General features: G+C 38.1%; 4 protein-coding genes across 5 annotated transcripts; all 4 read right to left on the reverse strand.

Annotated features, from left to right (window-relative positions):
* Positions 1 to 839: 839 nt before the first annotated feature.
* Positions 840 to 9,706, reverse strand: LOC137109028 (zinc finger Y-chromosomal protein 1). 2 transcript variants are annotated; one of them, XM_067494345.1, is made up of 8 exons: positions 9,414 to 9,706; positions 7,391 to 7,487; positions 6,793 to 7,107; positions 5,865 to 6,014; positions 5,489 to 5,617; positions 5,269 to 5,403; positions 4,980 to 5,123; positions 840 to 3,701 (listed from the first exon to the last, which is right to left on the reverse strand). In XM_067494345.1, exons 2-8 carry the CDS (start codon positions 7,455 to 7,457, stop codon positions 2,401 to 2,403), a joined length of 2,241 nt encoding a protein of 746 aa, XP_067350446.1. In that variant the 5' UTR covers positions 7,458 to 7,487; positions 9,414 to 9,706; the 3' UTR covers positions 840 to 2,400. The 2 variants fall into 2 exon arrangements, with proteins under 2 accessions (XP_067350446.1, XP_067350448.1); XM_067494347.1 differs by lacking the exon at positions 5,269 to 5,403 and having other exon boundaries at positions 9,414 to 9,705.
* A 429-nt stretch (positions 9,707 to 10,135) lies between these two features.
* Positions 10,136 to 11,928, reverse strand: LOC137109030 (diamine acetyltransferase 1-like). Its single transcript, XM_067494351.1, has 6 exons — positions 11,670 to 11,928; positions 11,472 to 11,523; positions 11,199 to 11,279; positions 11,007 to 11,108; positions 10,823 to 10,863; positions 10,136 to 10,716 (listed from the first exon to the last, which is right to left on the reverse strand). Exons 1-6 carry the CDS (start codon positions 11,733 to 11,735, stop codon positions 10,549 to 10,551), a joined length of 510 nt encoding a protein of 169 aa, XP_067350452.1. The 5' UTR covers positions 11,736 to 11,928; the 3' UTR covers positions 10,136 to 10,548.
* Positions 11,929 to 13,481: 1,553 nt separating this feature from the next.
* prdx4 (peroxiredoxin 4) lies at positions 13,482 to 16,753 on the reverse strand. The gene is made up of 7 exons (XM_067494275.1): positions 16,447 to 16,753; positions 15,116 to 15,233; positions 14,902 to 15,018; positions 14,599 to 14,721; positions 14,204 to 14,334; positions 14,072 to 14,106; positions 13,482 to 13,596 (listed from the first exon to the last, which is right to left on the reverse strand). Exons 1-7 carry the CDS (start codon positions 16,655 to 16,657, stop codon positions 13,546 to 13,548), a joined length of 786 nt encoding a protein of 261 aa, XP_067350376.1. The 5' UTR covers positions 16,658 to 16,753; the 3' UTR covers positions 13,482 to 13,545.
* Positions 16,754 to 18,918: 2,165 nt separating this feature from the next.
* pdha1a (pyruvate dehydrogenase E1 subunit alpha 1a) lies at positions 18,919 to 25,129 on the reverse strand. The gene is made up of 11 exons (XM_067494274.1): positions 24,973 to 25,129; positions 23,782 to 23,850; positions 23,498 to 23,671; positions 23,155 to 23,281; positions 22,954 to 23,045; positions 22,238 to 22,330; positions 21,867 to 22,022; positions 21,489 to 21,560; positions 21,336 to 21,403; positions 20,658 to 20,766; positions 18,919 to 20,099 (listed from the first exon to the last, which is right to left on the reverse strand). Exons 1-11 carry the CDS (start codon positions 25,018 to 25,020, stop codon positions 19,935 to 19,937), a joined length of 1,173 nt encoding a protein of 390 aa, XP_067350375.1. The 5' UTR covers positions 25,021 to 25,129; the 3' UTR covers positions 18,919 to 19,934.
* Positions 25,130 to 25,396: the final 267 nt, after the last annotated feature.

A 25,396-nucleotide genomic window follows, 5' to 3' on the forward strand; every position in this document is an offset into this window, starting at 1 on the left:
GGGCAAAGACTGAGAGGAATACACAGAGAGACAACAATTCACACTTACAGGCAATTTAAAGTCACCAATTCACATGCATGCCATGAGCTAGTAAATAAAAAGATGCAAAAGTTTGCATCCTTGTATTTTGAAACTGCAAATGGGTTACATTTTTTTTCACAACTCAATATTTATCACAGATGTGGCTAGTATATGTTCTTTTATTAAAAAATTTATTTTAATTCATTTATCAAGGGCATGCAAACTTTTCCACTAATCTAATTTTAATATTTTACTTTTTTTTTAACTCCTTTAATATTTGTTATTTCTACTGATGAAAAAAACATTGAAATAGCATGTAAGCAATGCAGATTTGACCCTAAACCTGACATAATAGCAATGCAGTATTGTTCGAAATTGGTATATATTGCTACAAGCTTATAGTAAAATAATGAAAAATTTTGTAAAATGTTTGTACTAGCCAATTATGTTGAAAAAATAAACATTTTACACTTTTTGCCTATTCAAAAGAAGGGTAGGCTAACTTTTCCACCTAACGGTATATTATATAAGCACAGTAAATTTTAAACTTATACTCAGCTATGCAAATGCTGTTTGAAGAAGAAAGCACATTTTTCAGATCTCAAGGACACATGACTGTTGGTAACACTGAGTTTACAAAGAAAACTCCAAAGAACTCTGAGCACAGAAACTTTGCCACTAGTCAGTCTTCTACTCAGTCTCCATGTCTCTCACACAGCTTATCAATCTGCTCAGTTAAAGCCCTGTCATATAATAAGCCAAACACATTTTAAGCAGGAGACTTTAAAAATAAAACAAAACCAAAAAAACAAGAGAAATTAAAATACTTTGCTTTTATTAGCTTTTTAACAAATACATTGAAGTACATCCATAACAACACAGTTCTGCAGAAGTGTTTACATCTACACGCTTTGTACAGATTTGTATACAAAACAATAATTTACGTCCCATAGAAGTCTAGTTACACATAACTATATAACAACTTGTAAATGAAATAAATATAAAAACAGAAATAATCACAGGTGATAACAACAATGTAAAAAGCCATAGTACAAGTACACCACCAGAGCCCATCTTCTGAAGTTGCATCTAAAGATAAACATTTTCCCTTTCTACTGGCAAAAGTACATCTGTGCTGGCAAAAAAAAAAATGTTCAGTTCATAGTTTAACAGAAGCACCAGATATATACTGTATGATTCCCATCAGGCCAAGTCATTATATTGGTACAATGATGTGATACCTCTTTTAACCCAGCCTAATATTGGTATTATAGTGACACTTGTAGAATATGCTTTTTTTCCTATGATTTAACAGATAATGTCAATTCAAATGAAACACTGACGTTTGTATGATCGTCTTTTCATCAGTAATATGCTGAAAACATTTTTACTCCCCAGGTAGTATTATTGGATTTAAAATACCATCAGTCCAGGCCTTGGCTCTACTGTTTGGCCACTTGATCTAAACAATTTACAGTACACTTACTGACTTTAGACAGAAGTATCAGGAAATCCTGATAATCAAGTGATGGGTTAATGATTGCATTGTGACACAGGTGCATATGTGTAATTTTAATCACTACCATGATACAGCAACTACCTTCACTTTGTATTATGTGTATTTAATGATCGTAGACCCCTGTGGATGAAGCAAGGAATGTTTCTCTGTGCTGTACACCGCAGGCTTTGTGTTTGTTAACACAAAAAAAGTACTATGTTAAAAAGGTGGGATCAGAGCACCAGGAAGCACAACAATTGCTTTTGTTGTCACTCACCATCTTTCTCTCTCCCAGTCACTCACTCAACACACAAACACACATATAATTTGTTTACTGCATTTATCATGATCTTTACCAAGATGCAAGTGCTACCGGGGACAGGTTGCTAATCCATACTGCTGCATTTAGTACATGTTAACAAAATGATGCACATGTTTTGCAAATTACGCTTCAGTTTTGAGACAAATAATTAGGACCACCGTGATTGTGAACTGTTTGCTGCCTGCAAAATCAAAAATGTGTATCTACAAAGAGACATCTGCACAATCTTTCATGCACACTGTCACCAGCAAGGGACATGCAGTTCAAAGTGCAAGTCTACGTAGGGGCTCTGTTGCTAACTCTGCCAGAGCGTTAATGTTATGTACATATGTATACATTTCATTAGGCTGAGGATTAAAAAAAAAAATTAAATAAAAATAAAAAAAGGAAAGGAAGGAAAAACAAAAAAGGGCTAAAAGGAACAGAATGGACTAAGTGCAGCACTTGCAAACACATTATTTCAATGTGAATGCTGTTGTGCTGAGGGTGCAGTGACTGGAGTATGATGGTTGCTTTAACATTGTTCCATTGTGTGGCACAGTATTTGGCTCTGTCAGAGTCACTCTGTCTGCACCACGTCCTTGTGGTGACGCATAATATGCTGGTTCTTCTCGGATGGTCGCCGGAAGCCTTTCGAACAGATCTCGCAACGGTGTGGATAGTCTTTTGTGTGAATGGAAATCACATGTCGCTTGAAACCCGAAGCATCGCCAGTGCTGTAGTCGCAGTACTGGCACTGGTAAATTCGCCTTTCTTTTTGTCCTTTGCCAATAACTACAGTCACACTGCTGGCTAAGCTGGCTGCGCTGACTCTGGCAGGTGGAGCAGAGCTGCTGGACCCACTAGCTGCAGACTTTTTAGCTGTCACTGCAGGAGTGTGAGCCTCTGTCCTCTTAACCTCACTCTTTTCAGGTGAGGCTTGTTGCTCCTTCGTGTGGACAGACAAGATATGGCGACTGAGAACAAAAGGATCTGCAATTTTAAAGTTGCAGTGCCGGCACTGATGGAGTTTCTTGGTGCGATGGGATACTGAGTGCTTCTTCAGTTCAGAGGGCCGGTGGAAGCCTTTGCTACAAACGGCACATTTGTGTGGATAGTCCTTGGTGTGAACAGATATGATATGGCGTTTCAGGTCACTGGAGTTAGAACTTTTGTGATCACAGTGGGCACAATGGTGGGTCTTATTCTCCTCGTGTGTTAGTCCATGCTGCATCAACTCCTCCTCCTCTGCAAAGGTCTGGAAACAGCGCTCACACTTGTATGGCATCTCTTTGCTATGCTTAGTCTTGATGTGAGTCTTGAGATTTGAGGAATCAGCTGACTTGTAGTCACAATAACGGCAGGGGTAAGGCTTTTCGCCCGTGTGTGTGCGCATGTGTTTCTTTAACTCTGAAGGATGTCGAAAGCCTTTTCCACATTCCACACAGATGTGGGGGAAGCTCTTACTGTGAACAGCCAATAGGTGCCGATTGAGCAGTCCTTGCTCAGCAGTTTCATAGTCACAAAACTTGCATTTATGCATCTTGGTAGGAGTTGGAGGTGGTTGGCTCTTGGGCTCTCTGTGATGGTGCTGCAGTCTGTGAGAGAACAGCGCCGCCTGCTGGTGAAACTCTTTGCCACACATTTCACACTCAAAGGGGGCCTTACTGCTTAAAGCATGCACCTCCATGTGGTTGTGGAGGCTAGCTTTCTTGTTGGTAGTGAAGTCGCAATCTGTACATTGATACTTTTTCCTTGTGAGAACATCCTGGTGATGATTCTTGGTGTGGCGTTTTAGGAAGCCTCGTGACTTGAACTTTTTACCACAAAGCATGCAGGGGTAAACTGTGAGAGGTTGACCATATGGACCAATGATGATGGCTGGAGAGTAAGAAAATGACATAATCATTACATAATCATAATCTCGTTTGTTCAGTAAAACGTTTGCTCATCTTGTGTTTAAATCCTTTTCAAATGACCTAAAAAGTCTTTACCAAGAAAAGCCCCCAAAATAAATTTTACCCAAGTCTTGTTTTTATTGTTTGCGGCTTTTTCTGAATTCTTTCAATATCATGCCATATTGCTCTCAATACTAAATATATAGGGCAGATGTTTCTTTTTTCTTATGTCAAATTCAGTTCAGCAGACCACACCTCAGCAGAGTATCCTGTCAAAGAACTCAAGAACTTCCTGGAAAAGGTTAATCAGGTCCTGTCCATTTTATTTGCTAATTGAGGTTTGTTAAATGTGGTAAACACATGTCTACCATGCAAATATTAAAGCAACACATTTGAGCATGTATCCGAGCGTGTTTTGAAGGAGAAGCACAATTTCGCCGTTGGAGGGATGAAGAGAAACAGGTCAAAGTATTGAGATGATAAACAGTTTTGACATATGACTAGATAGTGCACAGGGTATTACTTGTGTACAGCTTGTACCTGTATTCAAAAATAATTTTGGATCTGATTACATGTACTATGCATTAGTTTTCACTTAAATAAAAACAACAACTTATTACAAATGAAAATAATGCATTTGCATCTTTCAAAAAGTCCTCCCTTCTGTCACTGCTGAACACTGGACATCTCTACTGTAACAGTTATTAACTAAGCCTTCTTCACAGTTCAGATATAGATGCTGTTTACCCAAGCATATGCGTTGATAATGGCAGCGTCATTGTTCACATACATGCGTAATTTGTGTATATCTGGAGGTTTAAAACAGGTCAGGCACAAGGATTTGCTGCACATGTACTTTACTTTTCCACAAATTAGGCTGTGTCAGGAAGGGCATCCAGCGTAAAAACTGCCAAATCAACATGTGGACAACGATCCGCTGTGTTGACCCTGAACTCACAGGATAAGCCGAAAGGACCAAAAAAAATAAAAAATAAAAAAAAATAAATGAAGCCATGGTAACACTTGAAGAGGTTAATGTCGGGATTGCAGCAGAAATGGAAGATGTGGATAGTTGTGGACTGTTTTTTTTTATAATCACCGTGATTTGAAGCTTTTGCCAAGATCACTTAATACTGCCCCACTAGTAATATGTAGGATTGCATCTTGCATACACAAATGGTTATTTCCTAACAACACGTACAATTGTTGGTCCAAATAAACACAGGCTATTTATCTTCCGTATCCTTTGTGATGCTCTTACCTGTCTGGACCTGTCGAGGTTCGGACCGTCTCTTGCTCTTGTTGCGTTGTCTATTGACTTCATTAGCTCCATCAGATTCATCGATGCGAAGCAGTGCGCTGGCTGCACCGTTACGATTTTCACAACTCTCGCTGTCCTCTGCACCTGGGAGAACAAGAGAAGGCCTTTAACAAAAAAATAAACAAAGCCAGCATGTGTACACTTTTAAAACCAAGACACTCAGAGACGTGGTTGATGCACAGGCTTCCAGTGTTGTTTTAAAAGCAATTTAATAGACAGGGGTGCTGACCATAAGCAGCTGCCCAGGCCACAGGCATGAAGTCCTTGCTTAGAGACACGCTGTCATACGAGCGGTCGTGAGTTACTGGCTCTTCACCTCCTACCACCACCTCCATATATACCTCATCAGTCACCTTGGACCCACCTGTAGATGAGCCCAACATGTACAAAACCAAACAAGGTTTACTCTTATGACAGTCAACCCTGTTTGTTAGATGCTTTAGACTTACCATGGTTTCCTTGATTGTGATGAGAATCCCCGACAGACATGTAAACCATCTTCTCTCTGAGCGTATGGCCTGAAGACTCTGTTAACGCCACACTCTCTGTGTCTCCATCACTGATGTCCACCGATTCTCCTGCAGAATGAAAACTACTTTTCAATCTGTTGTTGGCAAATCACATTTTGGCCAGTAACAGGTACAAGTCCTTGTAATTAAGATTAACATTTATGGAAAACAGTTATGCAGGATAAGGAAATATGCTAATTATTTAATAGTGGACCAGACACACCTAATTTGGTTTCCTGTGGCAATCACTACTACAAATACATAATGAAGTTTCAGACTATTGCCTAACAAAAGCTGATGGTTAATTGCTACTCACCCATGTCATCCTCGCCAGAATCAGCCTTGAAGATGTAAACCTTTATCACTTCCTGCCCATCTTCATCCTTCTCTACTTCCTGGTCCTCCACAGCACCCTCCACCGTTACCTCGGTCCCATCCTCAGAAACCATTTTACCAGCTTCGTCCACTAATTAAGGGAATACATATATATAAGAATAAAGATGTACAGTATATAATGTAGGGTTTTTCCAGTCTTGAACTGGAATGGAAGATGTTTAAATAACATCCCACAACTATATTTATTGAAGATGGAACTGGGATTTAATTTTACCAATTTTTGAAACCAAAAATCATAATTTATACTGTTTTTGCACAAGCTTTTCTTAAAAGTAATGTATACCCAAATTAAATATGTGGATTAAATGGCCAGGTAAAGCACAAATGAGACACTTATTTACACACAGATGTGTGTCTCCGTTGATCTCTTATTAGTGCATCTTTATTTTCTACATGTATGATACATGCAAATTCAGCACTGGGCCTTTTCAGGTCTAGAAAAAGGTAGTAAGGCACCTGAGGCTCAATACCACCAGGGCAAAAACTTCTGAACTTTACAGTTTGGTTAAACCAATAACAGTGTGGCAAGGTGATGAAGTTGATATACACAATTCTTCCAATATAATCCTAGTTTTAGCCACTGTTATTGCTACAAAGGAAATGAACCATGGATGTATCTGGCAAGAATATTCCTCACACCACCTCTGATGGTGGTCTCATACACAGTCTGTGAGCAATCGCATTTACTCCATCTCAAATGCATTTATATTTCTCTTTCGTCAAACCAGCAAGCTATCCAATCCACCCCAAGGCACATAAAGTGACTAATTGCACGTGGTCTAAAATGTTTTCTCCAAAGGAGCAAGGACACATTTAAATGTTACTATAAAAAAGAGAAGTAAACTTACAGGATATCATTAGAAAATCTCCACAGCCATCTTGGTCGTCTTCTTGCTGTTCTGGGTCCAGCCTATCTTCAGGGATGTCTCCCATGGCAACGCCTTCATCCTCACCATCCAGAGCCATCACGCAGGTTTCTACAGCGACATCTTCATCTTCAGCGCAGTGCACATATTCAGAAACCACGTCCTCAACAGCTTCCTGGATGACTAGCTCATCCGGGGCAAACCTGTGAACTGCCATGCTTTCCTCTTCTCCTTCTGACACCAACACAGTCTCTTGAAGCTCCACAACAAACTCTTGCCCACCTGCACCACCGTCATCTGGAAGAAGCAGGATTAGCCAGTTAACCAGATAACAAAGAGCAAAAACAAAGCTTTATTGTATTTACATATTTTAAAATGGCACATTAAATATTACTTATTTATGACCAATATAAAATCATACAACCATCTCATTAAAGACAACAAAAATATTTATCTGGCTAGCAAAAGATTCCTGCTACTTGAAATCCCCCAACTCTATCATGTTTATCAAAACTCACATACCTCCAAAGGATGCATTTGTGTTAATGAAAAACACATTAATATAGGAATGGCTAATTACCCGATCCGTGTATTATTATTTTAGGCTCTTCTGAATGTATTGCAAGCCTGGTGACATCCTCATCCATTGTCCTTGCACTGCATTTGTTAGTGGAAAGCTGAAAGCAAATGATAAAATGCTTAGATTCTCGCACAATGTATTAATAAAGTAATGAATTTATCTTGACAACATTTATCTTTTCAAAAGTTATTTTTTCTCATTGCACTACGACTGAGTGTTCTACCACTCAACTAAACAAAGACCATGTGTGCATCATTAATTTAAACCAATTGAGTTTTAAAACGGAAAATCAGACAATGCAGCTCCAAGAGACTATATGTTACTCTTTTCTTGAGCCACAATTAGCCTGTTATCCTTTACTTACTTACAATTTAATATTATAAAGTTTTTCACATGATGGATAAGCACTGGCATTGTCTTGCAAAGCAGGAATTCTGCAGCCTGAGCATTGCCTTACTGGCTGATGCATATACATTCTTAAAAAGAAAGTCATTTTTAAGTAATAACTTACTGTTTGTGTACCTTATAATACAAAGATTGTACACACAATCACAGCTTGATATTAAACCTATTTATTTGATAAAATAGAATAAAGTGTTAATAACTGTCCAGGACCAAAAGCTAGCAAGACAGACTTAACTGTGAATTATTATTAATCAGTATTTATTCTTAGAATCAGCTCAAGTATAGTATATCCTACACAAATGACTAATTCCACACTGTGCTTTCAAGTTTCATACCAAAACCCTTGTTTGCTTTATTAAAATAAGTTGCCACCTCACTGGCAAATTGAATGAAATTTTAGGGAAAGACTCAAAAGCCAATGATCACACAATCTGATGAAAATCGTATTTTGCAGTGTTAGCCTATGTATGCGGCAAAGGACCGCAAGTAAAATGACAGTGTCATAATAACGGTGACTGCATCAATTACTCGCCCACCAGAAATAAACAAATATCTCCCCAAAACAAACCTCATAGCACAACAGGCTTCAACTTCATTGCAAATGTGAAGGTGATAGTAATGTGCCACGACAAAAAAAATTCATAAAAAAAAATCTCAATAACACACACACACACACAAACACACGGGGACGCAGAGATGTAAACAGTGTTGTGGACAATGCAGCTGGGTTGCCATTTAATTTACAGTAAATGCACCATCCCCCACCTCCAGGTGGAAAAATAAAACATGACACCGGTGTGTAGCGCAGAACAGCGAGCGTAAGTTTGCAGAAAAATGCCGCCAACACATAAAACCATACTTGGATGATCCACCTTAGCTTGTCTCATTCATGCAGCTCAGTGTAAACCCGATGAGACGATTAACGGCAGTGTCTTCAAATGACCACTTGAGCAGGATTAGCACTGATTACACACGCAAACTCCGACTGTCAAAACACACGTTTGCAAACAGCTGATAAAACTACCATGCATACAGCAAGATTAAACTACTAAAGCAATTGTTTCGGGCTACGTTATGCCTTTACTAATGAGGCTCTGTGGCAGCCAGCTAGCGGGAGGAGGGCTAAACAAATATACACATACATACATACATACACACACACACACACACACACACACCAAATCCTTCCACAACTGAGTTTCATCACACCTCCGTCCGCCATTTTGTTAGCTTGACGTCTAGACGAATGCTAATGCTATCGCCAATTGAAAACACCGCTCAGCGATAAGAAAATGTGTAACTGCTTTTCTGATAGAGATCACAATGTCCACCAACTGTTAGAACTGTCAGAAATTATGCTAACGACCACTGGTGAGTAGGAAAAGCCTTATTTTCAGCAGGCTGCCTAGCTAACCCTGTAGGCCTGAATTGCCTATTACGGCCTATATTGAGGCCCGGGCCCGAGAAGAAAAGGCCCAGCCCTTTGCGGCCTCTCCGCGACAATAAAGAATTAAAATAAAAAAACGCATGCATGCAGAAACGACGAGACACAGGCACGCACAAATGCAAACATAGATCCCCCAAACGGGCGGCGCAGTAGCGAAAGTAACCCGCGTACCAGATTCGAGCTGCAGGGATGGCCTCTGTCCGCTCCTCGGCTTCCCAGGCCGCCTAGTTCCCCCAGACTCGGGCAGGATTCAGTCGGGAATTTTGTGTTATTTGGGCGGGCCGGAGAGGAGCAGAGAAGGAGGGGTTATGGGTTGTTTCTGGAGCTCTGCTGAAAGCAAAGCAGGACGTCTGGAGCCAGATCTTGTCAAGCTACAGCCCCCCGCTTCTCCAGCTCGGAGGCCGCCGTCAGCACGACACGTCACAGCCCGAGAGCAGCAGGAAAATGCGGAAGGGTCGTGGTGGAAATCACACCGACAGGCACCAAACAGGCCAGAATCTGGAGACTGCTGTTCCAGCGGGTTATGTCAAAACGTGCACTGTAGTGTTAATTGGAATCAGTTTGTCCCCCAAGGTTAGCGTAGCTCTGCTTCAGCTCTCATAGCAAACTGCCATGCACCGATGAGGTGGTCAGTGAAAGGTGATTAAACTATGACCTTCCGCGAGCAGCCAACATTTAAACAAACCGCCGACTCGCTACTTATAAACACTGCGCCATTGTGTCCGTTTCATCCTCTGCTGCAGGCTATAAACCCGCTTCTCTTTGAATTCAACTCCTAAAGCTGTATTTTAAGATTCTCACGTTTCCTTATTGGAAATAAGTTTTATAAAAGGGCCTGTATGAATGACAAGTTAATCAGGCAACTGAGAGAAAAGAAAACATAACAAAAAAAATAAAGTGTTAAGTTTACATTTTAATTTTTTTTAAAAGATATTTATACCCACCAAAGATGCAAAGACACTACTTAACAAGTACAAATTAGCTTCAATCAAGTATTCCACTTTACTTTTTTAATCATGTTTACCTCACACTTCTTTTACAAATTGCCATATTACATAGAAAGTGATCAAAGCATACCTTTTTACTTACAATTGGTAAAACTATTCAAATTAGTTACAGTTAAAATGCTTTTTCTGCACTAATTCATTTATAGTAATTACACAGCACTACACTGAAAAGGGCCATTTTGCTCTATAATGAGTACTTTTACATTAAGTAGCCTATATTTAGCTAACAACTGTGTCAAATCACTAACCAAACAAAATTGGATTACTGGTGTGACCAATAGTTAGTACAAGTCAGTGAATTAATTGGTTGTCATCTTGAGCAGCTCCTTTTTTCCAATCTCAAAAAGACGCCAGCCCTCCTCAGAGGAGAGATCCGCTGCTCCTCTTCGCTTGTAGAACTCAATAGACTTTGTGTTGTTTTCTGCTACAATGAAGTGCATACTGCTACAGCGAGTCTTCACTGCCGTCTAAGTGAAGAGACAACAAAACATAAAATACAAATTAAGTACCAAATACAGTAATGAAGATGGATCTGTCACCAAAGAAGCTTTGAATATGCAGTGACAACCATACCTCACTCAGAACTTTAAGGATCTGTGAACCAATTCCAAGACCTGGTAAAAGATTAAATGTACAAAGTGCAAACTGTCAGATAATGAGAATGTATGTATAAATACCTACCAATGAGGCGAAACCATTTCTCTGTAACTTATTAACATTTACCATCACCATATAACAGAACTTGGCAACATCTTACCACGAAACTCCTGCATAACAAAGAAGTCTTCTAAATAGAGGAGCTTTCCAATCCAAGGGTCATATGTGAAGTAATACATGGCAAAGGCAATTACAGTGTAACCTATAAGAAAACAGAGTTGGTTAAAGGTTTCATTTGATGGGAAATGGGGGAATACGCAGTATATTAGACTGTGTTAGAGACATGTTTTACCGTCAGAGCTCTGCTCTTTTGGGACCTCAGCAACCAAGCAGCGGTAGAAGGGATGATCCCCAAAGCCATCTTCAAGTAGATCTAAAAGTGGGACATTGACTTTTTAAGAACATTTAAAAGAATGTATAAACTCTGATACATACCAATATATCTATATCTATCTATATCTATAGATAGATATGTATCTGTCTATATAGATATAGACAGATAGATATATTATTCAGGCATGTATAAAAATTACAGTTCATGACAATTCAGGCTAAAATTAAGTACCTTTCTCAGTCAGTCTGACCTTTTCCTCCATGTCTTCATGTTTAGCAAGTTTCTGAAAAAGCAGAAGTACAAACAATAGAGCCAATAAATTATGCTTTGAACAGTAATGAAAAATGGAAGTAGTAGAACAGACAAACATTTATTATCAGGGGGCGAAAATGTCCTACTGGTTGTTAAAATGTTTAACATCTGGCTCACCTTTATGAGTCGTAAGATATCTGACACGTCCTTGGGTTCAGCCGTCCGTAATATAAAACTGGCCATTTTCTTTTTTTTCCCTTTTTTCCTTTGCTCACTAGTCCTCTAAAGGTGAACAGAAGCAAAATTTGTTTCTTCATCCGCCCCTCAGGAGTTTACCCCCCGACAATGAATTTAGAGCACCAGCATACACAGAAGTGCATTAGCTGTGTTTTACAGAGTGGTGCAGCAGCTTCAGTTTCTTCTCTTATATGTATCTCTGGAGGAGGAGGACCTGTTAATACACATATAGGCATCCGGTTTCTTTTTCTTTACTGTTGACTCCTTATCTTTGTGTTGATCACTGTACATCATTTGAATGTTGTTTAAAAGCTAAACATTAACCAGACCTGGAAAAAAAAAAAAACAAGTGCACTTCATGTCAGGAGAGCTGAGTTAAGAACAATCCACCTGTAGAAATGAGGGAGTATATATATATATATATATATATATATATATATATATATATATATATATATATATATATATATATAAACACACACAAAATGTTTATTTTGAAACATTTAACTGTTAAGCGAATGCTATGCACTGCTGAAGAAGAATAAAATACATGAATCTATTGATGGTCCCTTTTATATAATATGTGGATAATTAGCTGTTGCTTAGGTGAAAAGTTAATAAGGAAAAAGAATTGGGACACATTAGATTACTAATAGTCAGAAATGAGCTTCATAGCAACTTAGTTAATAAGGAAAAAGAATTGGGACACATTAGATTACTAATAGTCAGAAATGAGCTTCATGGCAACTGGTGCTTTAGCTCGGAGACAAGACTGTGATGACGACATTGGTGTGATGGTTACACAGAACAGTAGTTACTAATGTTTTCAGTATTTGTGTGTGGATATTCTAGATGGCCTTGCACAGCACTGTTCAAAGCCAAAATTTGATTTGGCTTCTGAAAAGAATATATTCTGTCATCTGGTGTCATAAACACACTGACCCTTGCCTGGTAAGCCCAGGTGATATCTTTTATACCAGAACAAAGTCACACTGGCTAGATTTAATGAGTAGTTTCCCATAAACATGCTTTATGCAATTTGATTTGCAATTTTGACTTGTTCAAGAGCATTTTTAGCGCACAATTGACAGACCTCACTCACAAATGCAAACATGAAATCCTGTGTACATTTCAGTTGTAGTTACACTGTCCGATCAGGCTAAGCTCTGCAGCAGGAGGTAAAAAGTCTGCTTTCTATTTTGTTTTTATAACTACGACACATGATCACCCACACTTTTGTTCCCCAGAGCAAAGCCAAATGTAATGTAATGTAATGCAATGCAAATGTCATCTTTGAGAGAGAGCAAGTGAGGATGTTATATTAACAACAGGTTTCTTCTTAGTCAATGTTAAATATGCAGTTTTGCAGTTTCCTCCCAGGCCACTCCCAGTGCAAATTTATTTAATCATTGGAGTGTTTAAGGAAAGTCATGTCTGACTATACATAGTGTGTAGAGGTTGGGGCTAGTTTTTGAGGCAAGAGGCTGTGTTCACAACAAGTGTTAACCTATTCTAGCAAATTCCAAGCACACAACTTCATATTTATTTTTTTATTAAATCTTTGTCTGATGTCTTTAATGAGCATCTGACAGCCATTGGATGAATTTGCATCAAAGACAGCAGTTTTTTTTCCCCCAGGATGAAACTGGAACGCTTTAAGCACTTTAGAAAATAAAGGTATGAACTTGAAAGCCAAGACCTCAAAGTGCCATGTTGTAAGTCAGTCAGATGACACTAGAAGACCACACAGAAAACATTTTAAGAAAAAAAATTTATTTGAATTTGTGGTTAATTTTACAGTCTGAGAAAAAACAGATCAGTTCAGTTTATCAAAATACTTCAGCTTCCCTGAAGGGTCTGGAATGATCTGTAGGTAAATAATTAATTAAATGAGTGAACCATCATTGTTATGATAATAATATTACATTAGACAACAGAAATAGACCAAACCACAAATAAACTGATCACTGACAAAAAACTAGACCATTACTGTTTGTGTATCTTTGTTTATGCTTAGTTTCCTATTATGTTCAGTAGTGGCTCTTAAGTGAACATCCATTGTCACCAGTTTGGGACAAACTAAACATAATCACTTTGGCACAAAAATTTAAAGCAGCAAACAGCAAAAGTAGCAGCATCTTATTTTGAAAACTCCTGTCGGTGCTCAACTCAACTAGCCAGTCATAGTATCATCTCTTTCTCTGAGAAATTTAAATGCACAATATTTGTTGCACTAGCTGGGCACAAACTAAACATCTGAGATCTTGTAACTGATGTGGTAAAATACTAGTTAAAAATCAATTATCATAGTCAGTGATCAGCCTCAGTTACAGTATACTCACAGTGTCGCTGCCTGGCTTCCATCCTGCTGGACACACTAAAAATAAAAAATAAAATAAAATAAAATAGGACATACATTCAACACTAATCCTTGGGCAGCACTCATAGCTCAAATACTTTAAAGCTTCTTGTACCTTCTCCGTGTTTGTCAGTATACTGGAAGGCCTGCACCAGCCGCAGAGTCTCATCCACAGATCTTCCTACTGGAAGATCATTCATGGTGATCTGCCTCAGGATGCCTTTATTATCGATGATAAAGAGTCCCCTGAGAGAGACAGACAAGTGAGATTCAAGCACAAAATGTACTATTAGTTGTTTATATATACACACACACACCTGGTTGTGAAAATGGACAGTTTTAACATATGAAATGATGTCTGCATTGCAATCATCTGTATTACTTTGAAGTGACGAATTGATCCCAGCCAATCCTATTTGTTTCATACTTGTTCCTATAATTTATCAACATTTATTCACCTCTAAAGCACCTCAGAGGTATAAACTATGTTACATAAAGTTGAAACTGTACCTCAGTGTGTGTCCCTGGTCCTCCAGGTAGACTCCATAGTCTTTAGATATCTGGTGTGTGAGGTCAGACAACAGAGGGATTTTCATTTCTCCTAGTCCGCCCTGCTTCCTGGGTGTATTTATCCTGTTAATAATAACAGTAAAATGTAAAATCATTAAACTCTTCCAAACATAAACTAGAAAAAGAAAATTTGAAAATATCCCTAAAAAAAAAAAACAAAAAACAAAACAAAACACCAACTTTCATGCTTGAACCATTACAGTCTTAATGCATTGTGTAGGTTTAATGGTACAGCTGTTTTACCAGGCCAAGTGGGTGAACTGGGAGTCCACAGAACAGGCAACAACCTCTGTATTGACGGCATGAAACTCATGCACGCGATCACTAAATGCAATGATCTCAGTAGGGCAGACAAATGTGCTGCAAAAGAATCAACAAGACATTTACATAAGATGCTGTGCAGGAATCTCAGCAACAAGTGATTATGGAAAATGTGTCTCAGTCAGATGTTACTCACAAGTCCAGGGGATAGAAGAAGAAGACGAGATATTTGCCCTTGTAGTCTGACAGCTTCAGCTCCTTGAATTCACCATTAATGACGGCTGTTCCTTCCCAGTGTGGTGCAGGCTTTGATACTTGAATAGAAAGACAAACGTTTGTGTTCATAAAAGCAAGAATTTGTGGTATAACTGTAATGTGAAAACGTTAATACTGTGTGATTTTTATTCAAATGGCTAAATTACATCTACTTAAATTTTAACGATTAAGCAGTCTATAAAGTATCTCAACACACAACAGTGAAAAAGCCCAAGATGATCAGCTGTCAAGCTGCCCGTTTTATGTCATCAACAGTCTTATTACCCAAAGATATTACTTTAATTAACATTTCAAAAACTAGAAGCTGGGAATGTTGAGGAGCTTTGCTTAAAACTATTTTATCAAAACATCTCAAAGTGCTCGTTATTTTCACTTCCCATGTTCTGTCTCCATTTTTTTAAATCGCTTGCTTCCATTCAGTTATTTATTACTTTGTACAGGTGTTTATTCTGTACTGTTATTTTTGTGTGTGGTTGCAGTTTGAGATGTGACTAGAAAAATAAGACTTTTCACTATTTTCATACAAAAACACTGTGCCCAGTTTCGAGAGATGGTAGCTCATTTGATACACAGTGGTCTATGTATGATTGTGGTTAGAAAAAGTTGTTCAGTCTTTTTGACAGTACAGGTTATTGTATGTCTGGCCTACAACATGTTGACAGTACTTTTAAAACTGGTGGAACAGGCAAAGGGGACACAGATGCGCAAACACTCCAAAACAAGTTTCTGTGACAGGGAACAGAGTCTAATGAGAACACGTGACAAGTAGAAACTAAGGAGCTGAGGCTATAAATATGTTAACTTCCATTTGTTTACAAATCTCCATATATGATCTTATACATGAGCACACCAGTTTGAGTAGCTTTGACAGCTTCCAAGTATCTCTGTAATGTTGTCCCACCAACGTCGCGCCTGTAAAGCAGTTTTGGAGCTGTGCCACACACCGTCATGGGGGCGGAGGATGGAACACAATCCAATGAATTTCATAGACTGACGTGTCCTACCAAACACACTAGATTTAAAGTTGGGCCTAATGTGAAGAGGGCACCGACCTTAATGCCACTTGAGAAATAAACTATAAGACACAGCCAATCATGACTAGAAAACAAGCTGTAGACAAGACGCTGTCAGTTTGCTGCTATTGTCCTGGCAACAGCTGCTGCGTTTTGCCAGGCAGGGGACGAAAAGAACATCACTGCGCACTTTGAATATGCAAACACTCCTATAGATGAACTCAGAACAGAAACTCACTCTTGGCTTTGCTGAGGTGCAGGGAATGGTCAGACACAGGCACGCGGAAAGCCTCTCCAGGATAGACGTGGCCTCCCGCGTAGTTGTGGCACTGGGAGTTTTTCACGTGTGCGCCTTCTTCTGCAGACGCGCCTGTGGTGAGGAAGAGCAGAGTGATGCAAAGCGCGCAGACAAGCTCCTTCTTTACACCGGCGAGGAAAAGAAACTCCATTGTTCCGTCCTTTAAGAGCACGTAGCCACTGACTGCCAATGCCTGCCCGCCGTTCAGCAGAATTTAAAGAACCTTCTTTCCTGACTTCTTCTTCACTTAGGATTTGGAGCAGCTTTAGTTTATACTGTTGCATTACTGCCATCTTCTGGGGTTAATTAGCTCGAAGGCCATGTACATTTATTCTAACTTCATAAAAAAACAAACAAAAGCAAAATCAACACCAAAGAGATTTGTGGATGTGCTGAGGGAGGACATGAAGTTAGAAGATGATGCAGAGGGTAGGATTAGATGGAGGCAGATGATTCGCTGTGGCGACCACAGAAACAAATCACTAAATGTAAACGCATCATGTTTACTGGCAATAATATTCTCTACCCCTAGTGGACTCCGTAAATACCCCTTTCTGGAATAAACCTTTATTGTTTTTCATTTTTCCGAGTGTGCATTCTCATCCCTGCAGATTTGTCTTTGAATCAAACAATTATTTATTATACAAAAAATAAATATTAATTTGTGTTCATTTTCTGGATTTGGCAGCTGATCTGGACACAGTATATCCCAGGCATCAAATGTCAAACCAATTGTCTATGTTGAATAATTATGTTTGGCATACATTAATACTGCAGCATTTGCAGAAGTGCCCTGGTGTCTTTCAGTTAATATGACCTAGATGATTTTTTTTTCTCTATATACTCAGCACTTATTGTTTTAGGACAACTCAAACAGAGTATTTAAAAAAAATGAAATAACCTGTAAATGGTTTATAATACAGCACTGGATGTCCAACATGGAAGACCTCCTCCAAATCTATTCTTGACCTTCTTTAAGGTCTTCTTCAGGATTGCTATTTGTCCACAGGTTCTGAATGTCCCTGTTCTTTAAAGACTATTTGTCCATGGCGCCTGCAGAGAAATACATTTACATAAACATATACATACAGCATTTAGCACAAAGCTGAGGGGACAGAGAGAGAAAACAGAAAACAAACCAAGTAGAAACACAAAACAGCAGCTGTTTCATTTTACTTCATTTTGTTTTAATGTAAAAATGATGCAGTCTCTTCTTACCCCAGGTATGTTTTCAACAGATTTTTTAAAAGCAGAAAGTCTTTGCCTGTTCCCTCCTCCTGCAGATTAATGGTGCTTTGGAGGTGAACACATGGTTCAGTTAAAGTGTTTTTAACTGCACAGGCAACTGCAGAGTTTGTTTTTCTTCTGTATTGTGAGAATGTCATCGATCAGTCCTGCAGCGTGAAAACTTAATGAAAAAAAAATATAGATGGAGTAAAGAGTGTACAACACATCTGCAGTGAGGAATATTTAACAATCTTGCAGTGGTGCTGTATCGGAGCTTAAATCATTTTTAGTCCATTAATTTTCTTTCAATGGCAGGAGTAGATGGAAAGAAAACAAGAGATTTATCATTGTTCATTACACATGCTTACACCACTTTTCTTGGGCGTGCTACTTTGCTAAATACGGCCACCAAAGGTTGTCTGTGCAAGTTTCGCCTCTCTACCTTCTTTATCAATTTGATTTTTTTTCAAACATTTTTTATTGCAGCTAAAAAGGAAAAAAACTACTGCCACAAGACCTTTGGATTGCATAAGCACCAGTGAAATACATTGTTGTTCCAAACAAAAGCAAATGTGTTACCTCTACTGGCATAACAGAGGAAATTAGTGCTGTAAGCCAATAAACCAATAATTATTTGGCTAAAATATCAACATACATTAACCACTATATGACTGTCACAAGCAGTTGAATATAGTGCCTTAGTCGTTTTATTACATTGGCTCACACATGAAACCAAAATTTGACTTTGCCATCTTATGCTCTCAATATAACAGTCAACGACAACAAATAACCACGCTCTAGGCATTTGCACTTGTATTTGGACAAGCATTGCTGCCATAGGAGATCTTGAACATTTTTACAATGATGGGTTCAGGAACTTGACATGAAAAAAAGCACATAAAGCAAAACATTCACCCAAAAACTGAATACTGAAATGTAGGTGACAAATGCATTTGAAATCATTACATTTCATTGAGCAGGTGGTAACTGAGTGTAAACATTTTGGACATTCAAACAACTTTGTACATGTACATCAGAAATTGAATTTTTGAATGTATATGAAAGTTAACACAATCTGTGAACATCTGCTGTCACACATCTGGCATTTAGATGCAAAGACTCACCTGCTCAGCTGAGTATGACAAAGGACACATTTCCTATCTAAACAACAAAAGATTTGGCATGTTTGGTTTGGCAAGATAAATTTAAAAAGTTCCCTTGGTATTTTTACCCTTTGTTTAATATAGTATGACCTGACAATAGTAAGGATGTTAATAGTATCAACAGTTCTCAACAGGCTGCCATTTTAAATGTATTTGTAACAAGGAGTTAAATTAAAAACATACAACTGATTAAATCAAATTTAATTGTTTATCATATCAGTACAAAGTCATTTGACATGTTATATACAAAGTCATTTGACATGTTATATAGTCTCTTTATATAAGGAAGAATGCTGGATGGACATTTTTTTAAACCATACCTCAAAAAAAAAAAAAAAAAAAAAGACCCAAGAAACATAAATTAAGAATCAGCAAAATAAGTTCCCCTGGAGACACATAAAAAAAGATCTTACGAAAATAAAAATACTAAATACCTTAATGTTACATTAAATGGTAAAATAAATGTTTAGTCATTAAAATAATGACATGTAATTATCACTTTTGATGCATGAACATGAGATGAAGAATTTCATATTTTCTTATGATGTACAATGTACATTTTAATTTTGATCTATTACTGTGACATTAAGCAACCTTACTAGTGTCCATCTAATTTACATTTTTCTTGGTAAAGGTTTTCTGTTTTCTGTTGATAATGTTTGTGATGCTGATAACCTGGTCTTCTAAAGGCACAATAATGGGCTTGATATCTTTGATTGTATCTAGTATATGTGTGCAAACACAATTGTAGTCGCATTATAGCAGACAGCATCATAGTATATCTAAAGACAAGGGAAAAACTTTAAAAAAAGGATTTAGTGTCCTTGTCAATCTTTGTTTAATTCTCAAAATGTCTCGAATATGGCCAATGTTGTTAAAATACACAGCACTGAAACTTATTTACTTGTTTATGCTATAAACTCTGGGTCTGAGGCACAAGAAAATGGTATGGGATAATGGTATGTGCGCATTTGTTTTGGGCCATATGCGTTGTTTAACATTTTACAGGTTTGATTAAAAAGAGGGGGCGAAAAATATTTAGCTAACAGATTTCAGCTTAGCCCATGGATGTGTGCCGCGCACCTCCAATGGTTCATTGTTGTGAAAGATGTGGTTGCACAGTTCTTCTAATGGGGGTTCAGGATCTGTGGTGGCAAACTGAGCAGCATCTTCAATTTCCTTTCTCACCTCCACGTCAATATCCTACATACACAACACAGACAAGCCAGAGCATATTTTGCTGTCATGTACAATACATAACCACAGAAATGCCTTTTACATGATGTAATCACGTTAGAACATTTTAACATTATAGGCGATGCTAAGTTCTACTTATTTCAGAGAAATTTGTCTTTTTATTTTTTGATGTAAAAGGCTACCAACACATTTTGGTCACACAAGTTTCCAGAAGTACAAAATAAATGTTAGAGAATTTTTATTAAATCCCAAACACCTGTAGAACTAATAGTATAAAACATAAAAAAACTCTTTACAGGGAGTCGTATGCGTTTGCCTGAGGACAACTTATCATTTATAGCATTGCCATATGCTATAGTGAGATGAAGCTAAACTATGCACTGTGCTTCGATGATGCACAATAGATCATGCTGCCATTTAAAACAAATCCATCTCTGTTACAAAAATTTTACAATATGTATTATGAATCATGTTCCAAATTAAAAACGTTATACAGAAATGATAATGTCTGGCTTCTGTTGATAATTAGCCATATCAGCACATTTAAAAACAAAGTTTTCCTACCTTGAGCTCCTCTACACTGGCCATGTTGTTGCTGAGCATGCGGTCCTTCAGCATAGAGATGGGGTCACTCTTACTGCGGACCTCCTGGATCTCCTCACGTGTGCGGTAACTGAGAGAGGAGAGATTTGTGCAGGCATGTTGAAGGGATGCACTAATGCATTCATTTTTTAAGCTAACACCAAATCAGTGTATTATAAGACTTATAAGTCAAGCGTTCTATTAATTTTACTTGTGTTACTTAAAATAACTGATTTGGGGTCGTTGTTCAAAGCCAGAATACTCTACTCTTAATGCTGCTCAGAGTAAAGCAAAAATGTTTACTAACCGCCACATTTTGTCAGTATACAGCATTAAAATTTAGTAAATTTATGTAAATGTCTGTTTAATTTACTTTTCTTATTATAACTTGGGGTTATTCCTCCATTATCAATAAAGCCTGGCAGTAATCTGCCAAAGCCATCAATGACTAGTGACTGTATTCAGTCCATCCCTTGGATGTGGTCATAGTATAGCAAGGCCACTAGAACAAGAAAGAGAGTACATATACACTACTGTGGACACTGGCAAAATCAAGGAGAAACAACATAGTGAGGGTTAGTTCTAAATATAAATCAATAAAGATTCTGGTTATAGCATTCAGTTACAGCAGTACTGTAAAAAAGTAAAATATATATTTACCTGATACCAGGATCACTCATACTGTGGCCATGATAGCGATAGGTCTGAAGTTCCATAAGAATGGGACCCTAATGAAAAGTAGGAAAATAATATTCAGCTGGGAGAATGACTAACTCGGCAACTTGTTTCTAAAATTAAATGGTTTTGACTCACCTTTCCAGACCGGCAGTGATCAGCTGCAAACCTGGTGGCTTCCCGAACACAGAGAACATCCATCCCATCCAGCTGAACACAAAAACAATATCCCACATTTCACTAGATTATCGTCTGCTCTTTCCTGGAAAAAACATTACTGAAATGTATACTAAACTGATCACATGCACCACAAAAGTATACACTGTGAGCAACACTTTTTATTAATTTTAACGCTACTGTACATACAGGGTCCTCTATTGTATATACAATTGTAGAGTGGTATTTGATATGCATTGTCACATTACATCCATTGATTCCAAAGCTATATTAAATCATCACCAACAGCATCTGTGCAAAAATACAAAAAAGTTTTAAAGAAACTAGTAAGAACAGTACCCTGATACCAGGAATGAATTCTCCTCTCTTGAAGTAATCTGTGCTTGCTGCAGCTCGTTCTACAGATGTACCCATGCCATACCTGTTGTTCTCGCAGATAAAAATGACAGGCAATTTCCAAAGTGCTGCCATATTATAGGTTTCAAAGATCTGACCCTGTGGGATACACAACGGATTTATTCTATAAACTGCCAGGTAAAGTGTACTATTTTCTGTTAGTGTTGTTGTTTGAGTTCAAAATTAAATTAATAAAGTACATTGTCTTCATGTTTATGGAAAACAACGATAGCACAAGCAGCACTTCTACTAGAAGTTTTTCACACTTTTAAAAACGTGCAGTTAATGTCGGGGCAGATACTTCTGTGTCACACCTGGTTGGCAGCACCGTCACCATAGAGACAGACACAGAGCTCATTGTTTCCCTGATACTTGCAGGCCAGCGCCACACCGGCACCCAGGGGAACCTAAAGTGAATTGGGAGAGACGTTACATTATTTTGTTCTTAATACATATACTGTAGCATTCCTTGAAACCATTTATGGACAAACAAAAGCTTTATGAAACACATAATTCAAACCTGGATGGAAATTCTTTGTGACTTTTTTACACAAAGCAATTATCTTTTATGTGACTTGTCCATTTATGTATGCAGACATGTTACACAAGTCATAAGCCCCGAGTTGTGTTTTTATATTGCAGGCTGATGCCAGGAAACGATAGAATTTCATGACTTCTGTTTCTGTTCTAACACATTCTTTACCAATTCAGCCAACATGTTTTTTTTCCTCTATCACATCTTGCCTGTGTGCTGCACCTCTTTTTAATTTGTTTGACACCAACATAACACCATAAGTCCAGTTGGGGCTTTGTGAACTTTTTTTTCTTTTTTTAGGGAAATAGTTCAGTTATCTGGGACACCAGCCAGGTTGTTAGGGATTATGCAGCCATAGGTACTGTAAACTAATGCTAACCAACCAAACTATTTCTTCTTTTTAAAACAGCTTAACACAATAACTACATCACAAGTAGGGGCACAGGGCAAAACTCATGATTTCAAACATCCTATTAGTAGTCTTCTGGAACATACCTGAGCTCCAACAATACCATTTCCTCCATAGAAGTGTTTACAGTACATGTGCATAGAGCCTCCTTTTCCCTTTGCAATCCCTCCTCTTCTGCCTGTATATTAAAATCAAAAACATAGTGAGTGTGATGGTGGGGGGGAATTGTGTGGTGAAATTAAACATAAAAATGTCTTTAAGATTTTGTCTCAGCAGTATAGACGCACCAGTGAGCTCAGCCATGATCTCCTTCACAGTTCCTCCTCTTGTGTAAGTGTAGCCATGGGCACGGTACGCCGTAATCAGGTGATCTGTCTGATTAATTGCAGCTTCAATACCAACCGCACAAGCTTCCTATGAGGGCAAAAGAAAGATTTTGACAAGACTGTAAGACAGAGCAAAAATTTGACTGGTTTCGAGAAATGAATTATATTAATATTTGATAATTATTATATTTATAGTCAGTGGATCCTTTTCTCAGTATCAGCCTCAAACTGTAAATATTATGTTTGTATTTAAATGTTTCTTACATGCAGCAAACAGTTTAGGATAAATGATAGAGCACTGAACCTGGCCATCATACAAATGGCAGAATCCTCTGATGATCTTCTGCTTATAAAGCTGATCTGCCTTAAGCTCCATACGCCTCATGGTCTGCATGGTGCGGTAGTACTGCAGACCCTCATCCCGAGTCATAACTACCTGAGTGGCCGGGGCCTCATCCAGCTTGTAGACATCACATTTCTAGAGAGACAGAAACACCCAAAATAACTCACAAACTCCCATGGCCATTGACCAGCTTATTATAAAATACATCTCAGTGTGTGTTTGTGTTTGAAGTGTTTGAAGTTTACCTTTATTTCAAAGGTAGCTTGGGTTGTGAAGTCTGCATATGTGCGGGCTGATATGACCACTGCAGCTCCCTGCAATCGGAGAAAAACAGGCCAAAAGGCTTTAAAATCTGTTACAGATCGACTGAAGCAAAACCAGAGTGTCAATTGCTAATCATGACTTCCTTTGATGGTTTACAAAATACAAGCACTGTTTTCTACAAAGCACTAATTTCAATTTAACAATATAAGCCAGTTTTTCAGTAAAGGTTATCTTAATGCAAGCAGCTGTACCAGTACCTGACAGTTTTTAATATAACCCCCCCCCCAAAAAAGGAAGGAAAAAAGTACTTTGATTTGATGCATAGATAAAACATCTCCTAGCAACTAGTGTGACGTAATGTTTGCATAACCAGCAGAGTAAAAATAAGTATTGCTCTTCACACAACACATTCAAAGATACTGGTAAACCTGAAAGGTCTCAGCTAGTAGGTCTGTATACATACATGTACATGTGTTTATTTCTCTTGGTGTACAGTGTGTACTGAACTCAATGGTACACAACACACTGTATTACTGTAAGTCTATCAGCTCATTAACCAAACCCATAAAACAGATTGGTGCTTAACATTAATATTGTAAATTTTAAAACTGTCATTTTGGATAAGCACAAACAACTCTAGGCATGGAGTATTGTTATAAATAACTTTGGATTATTATTAAATACCAGTTAATTCAAGTGTAAACGTATTCAAGCATCCCACATAGCATCCCATCTACTGCTCTAATCACATTAACTGGGATACAACATTAATAAAACCGGTTAACACAGACAAAACATATTGTGATGTGGCACATATCTAGCTGCAAGTAAATTAACTGGAAGTATTACACATACTCAAAATGTACTTGCTAATGGTAAAAACAACCATCCAACATGTTTTAGGCTTTGCCATTTCCCCACTTGGCAAAATAATATCAATTCTATTATTAACAGTCAGTCCTGATACCCTAATTACAAAAATAAGGGGGTGCCGGCCAAAACACTGAGATCAGATTTTTGTTCAGTCATCTGTTGTAATAACTTAGCCAAAGAAGCTATCAACCGGCCTTGCAAGGTCAGAACAGCGATCACAGTCTTGTTTTGGTTGAAGACTCTGGGTTAAACATTCGATGTTGTAGAAATAGACATTAATGCGATTTTTGTGTACTTACATTTCTCTGAGCGCAAGCTTTCAGCACATTAGAGATAGTGGTCAGCATGTTTCCTAGGTTAGCTATTCACAGTTCCGCACCGCCTTCTCCGTCCTTCTGTCAGGATCTGTCCTTCCGCACCCGCTCACTTCTTCTTCTCTGTCTGAAATAGCTGCGGGGGAAAACCGCTGCTGCCACCTCTTCTTCTCTGGTTTCAAACCAGTGGTTCGCATGTGATAACACATAAGTAATAATAGCTCGTTCCAATAAAAAATAAATGTATATTTTTTTCTCCTTTCATAATTGAATACAATTTTCAATAATTTGAGGCAATTGCATTTTTTTCAGTAGACCACAACAGAAAGTCCAACGTCCGTGTGATGAGGCTAAATTATCAATATACCTTATCAGAACATTTAACACAGACGTTGGACTTGACTTTCTT

Source organism: Channa argus, chromosome 24, assembly GCF_033026475.1.
Source record: "Channa argus isolate prfri chromosome 24, Channa argus male v1.0, whole genome shotgun sequence".
Taxonomy (NCBI): domain Eukaryota; kingdom Metazoa; phylum Chordata; class Actinopteri; order Anabantiformes; family Channidae; genus Channa; species Channa argus.